Below are 2,732 nucleotides of genomic sequence, written 5' to 3' on the forward strand. Positions count from 1 at the left end.
ATACAATTTTTCATATATTAGGGCTCTGTGTGGTTATGTAATTGAGCATGATATAAAAGAATGTAAAAGGATCCTGATGGTAGTCGGATGAATTCAATATTATAACATGATTCATACATATTGGCCATATAACGATAATCCAGAATGTTACAATAATAGAAATGATATTTATCTACCAGTATAAAAATGATATTTATCTACCAATATAAAAATGAGTCTACTATTGTAAGTGGGGACTTTAACTTCGTTCAATACTCAGAATGAGTTTCATATAATTATAGAAATATCAATAACTGTAATGCTAGGAATGCATTATTAACCATAAAAGAAATCTTTGGTCGTGTTGATCCATTTAGAGCATTAAATGCTGGATTAAAGAGATATACATGGAGAAGACTGGAATTCTTTCTGAATTCCATTTTCCAAACGTAGTAAAAGTGACAAGTAAACAAAGCTATACGTCTGATCACACCACTGTAATATTACAATTAAATTAACAAGATTTCATTAGCGGTACAGGATTGTGGAAATATAAGAAAGAATATATATATGAGATAGAAAACTTAATAACGAGAAACAAATTACAATACACTTCGACTCAGCGGTAATATTACAAATGTATTGAATTTAAAGCAAAGATTTACCATAACCTATTCATTTAATCTAAATACTTGGAAATTCGTGGAAACGGCATTTCATGTGTTTTATATAAAATGAAATACAAACAAAAGAGGAAAACACACTTTTTACAACAAAAACAGTCCATCTCGTACAAGTGCTTGTAAAGGGACGAGCCCATTGGTCCTTATAATTTAGAAATATCACAGTATATGAGAAAAACTAACTTTCAATGCTATCTGCTGTTATCGTGACTCTCAGATGTACTGTCCCACTGACATGGGCCTGAAATAAATAAATTAAATAAAGAAATAAATAAATGTAATAAATAAATAAATAAATAAATAAATAAATAAATAAAGTAAATAAATATAAATAAATAAATAAATAAATCCCGACACACACCTGGAAAGATAATCAACCGGAAAAGAACATATCATCCATATCTCATAATAAAGGAAAGGGACGAAAGAAAGATGGATAGAAAGATAGAGATAGACTTATAGGCTAGTTTATTTTTTGGTCGAAAATTCAAAACTGATCAGCCTGGCTAAAATTACAGGAAAGAAATATGACCGAAATAATAATCGACAATTCTAACTTCGGGCACTGGTAACAGATTAAAAAAAAAAAGTGATTTAGGAAGTTGGTACGGGAAATAGGATTAAATATTATCAACAATAATGAAAGTGAACTAACTTCCGCAATTTATTATGACTTATTTCTTAGCGTATTTATAAACCGCCCTAAATGCTATACATTTTTTCTTAAACTGTATTTATCACAGATTTTTTAGTTTTAATTTTCTACTTTTTCGTTCAGACTCACTTGGCCTTGTAGCGGTCGTCATGGATTCTGGACTGGAATTATCTTGCTGCTGTTGTTTTCTGTCCTTTGCCCGTGCATTCTGGTACCTGACTTGAACCACGCGCTTGTTTAGTCCAGTTATCGGTGAGATGTGTTCTTTTTCAATGCCGTCTGGATTCCGATTCAAAGCGTAATTGCCCTGAAGAATCAGAGACTGTTCCACGCTAAAGTTTGTTCTCATCCGTTTTCTCCTCTGGTCATTTTCAGAATCTGATTAATGATGACAATAATAATATAATAAAAATAATAAGCAATTAATGTTATTGCATGACAGTATGGCCGTACCAGTGGCTTAGTGGTTAGTTTCCGCCTTAGATGCTGGAGGTCGTGGGTTTTATTCCCGGCCGAGTGATACCAAGGACTTATAAAAATGGTACTAACACCTGCCTCGCTTGGCGCTCAGTATTAAGAGGTTAATATTAGGACTGGTCGGCCTGGTGTCAGGATAATGTGACTTGGTGGGACATCATGCTATGTCTGCGTCATGATCCCCCAGTGCTATACATAACTATAAACTGTTTCACTGTAGACATCGTAGCGATATGACTGAAATAGCTTTTTTTTATAGCTACGTTAAAAATTCCAAATCACACATCACACACACATTACTACAAGGATTATAATGACGAATATGACAATGAAAACAACATTTTCATTATTATACCGATAATACACATTTCATGAAATTTTAAACCGGTACAGTTTATCCTTTTGGCGTGTTTCAGATAAAATGTCCAGGCTTGGCTCTCGTTTTGTTTAGAAGGAAAGGAAAGGAGGGAAATAATGAAGACAGGTAGACATGAACGATAAAATTAATCAACAATGGAAAATAATGAATCTGACAAAGACAGCGTATTTCATGACTTCATCTTGAAAAGTTCATTACTGTAACCACAATAAATCACTACGCTTTATGCTTTGAAATTTCATATTCAAATTTTGAACCATACCTAATCTTCGGATTAGACCGATTTCAATTACATATCTTTTTTCGTGGAGAATAATGATGTTTCATGCATTTCAATATAGATATATGTTAACTGCAATTTTCATTAAATGTCCTTTGATATGCATACAAAATTAAATGATTTTGGATCAACCCCCACCTGACATTTTCTTATTCAGATATTTTTTAAAATTTTTGTTCATTTATTTATACGCTTCTATAATACTGTTTAATTAGAACCAATCTGTAACATTTAAAAAGGAACGGTATGTTTTTATTTACATTACAATTTAAAAGAATG

General features: G+C 31.9%; 1 protein-coding gene across 1 annotated transcript; it reads right to left on the reverse strand.

The window, feature by feature from the left end:
- Window positions 1-756: 756 nt before the first annotated feature.
- On the reverse strand, window positions 757-2,358 carry LOC149784398 (LIM/homeobox protein Awh-like). The gene is made up of 2 exons (XM_089933265.1): window positions 1,447-2,358; window positions 757-903 (listed from the first exon to the last, which is right to left on the reverse strand). The coding sequence occupies exons 1-2, from the start codon at window positions 1,664-1,666 to the stop codon at window positions 854-856; spliced, it is 270 nt and encodes an 89-aa protein (XP_089789391.1). The 5' UTR covers window positions 1,667-2,358; the 3' UTR covers window positions 757-853.
- Window positions 2,359-2,732: the final 374 nt, after the last annotated feature.

The sequence above is a fragment of the Sinohyriopsis cumingii genome, chromosome 14 (assembly GCF_028554795.1).
Source record: "Sinohyriopsis cumingii isolate HCF-2022 chromosome 14, ASM2855479v2, whole genome shotgun sequence".
Taxonomy (NCBI): domain Eukaryota; kingdom Metazoa; phylum Mollusca; class Bivalvia; order Unionida; family Unionidae; genus Sinohyriopsis; species Sinohyriopsis cumingii.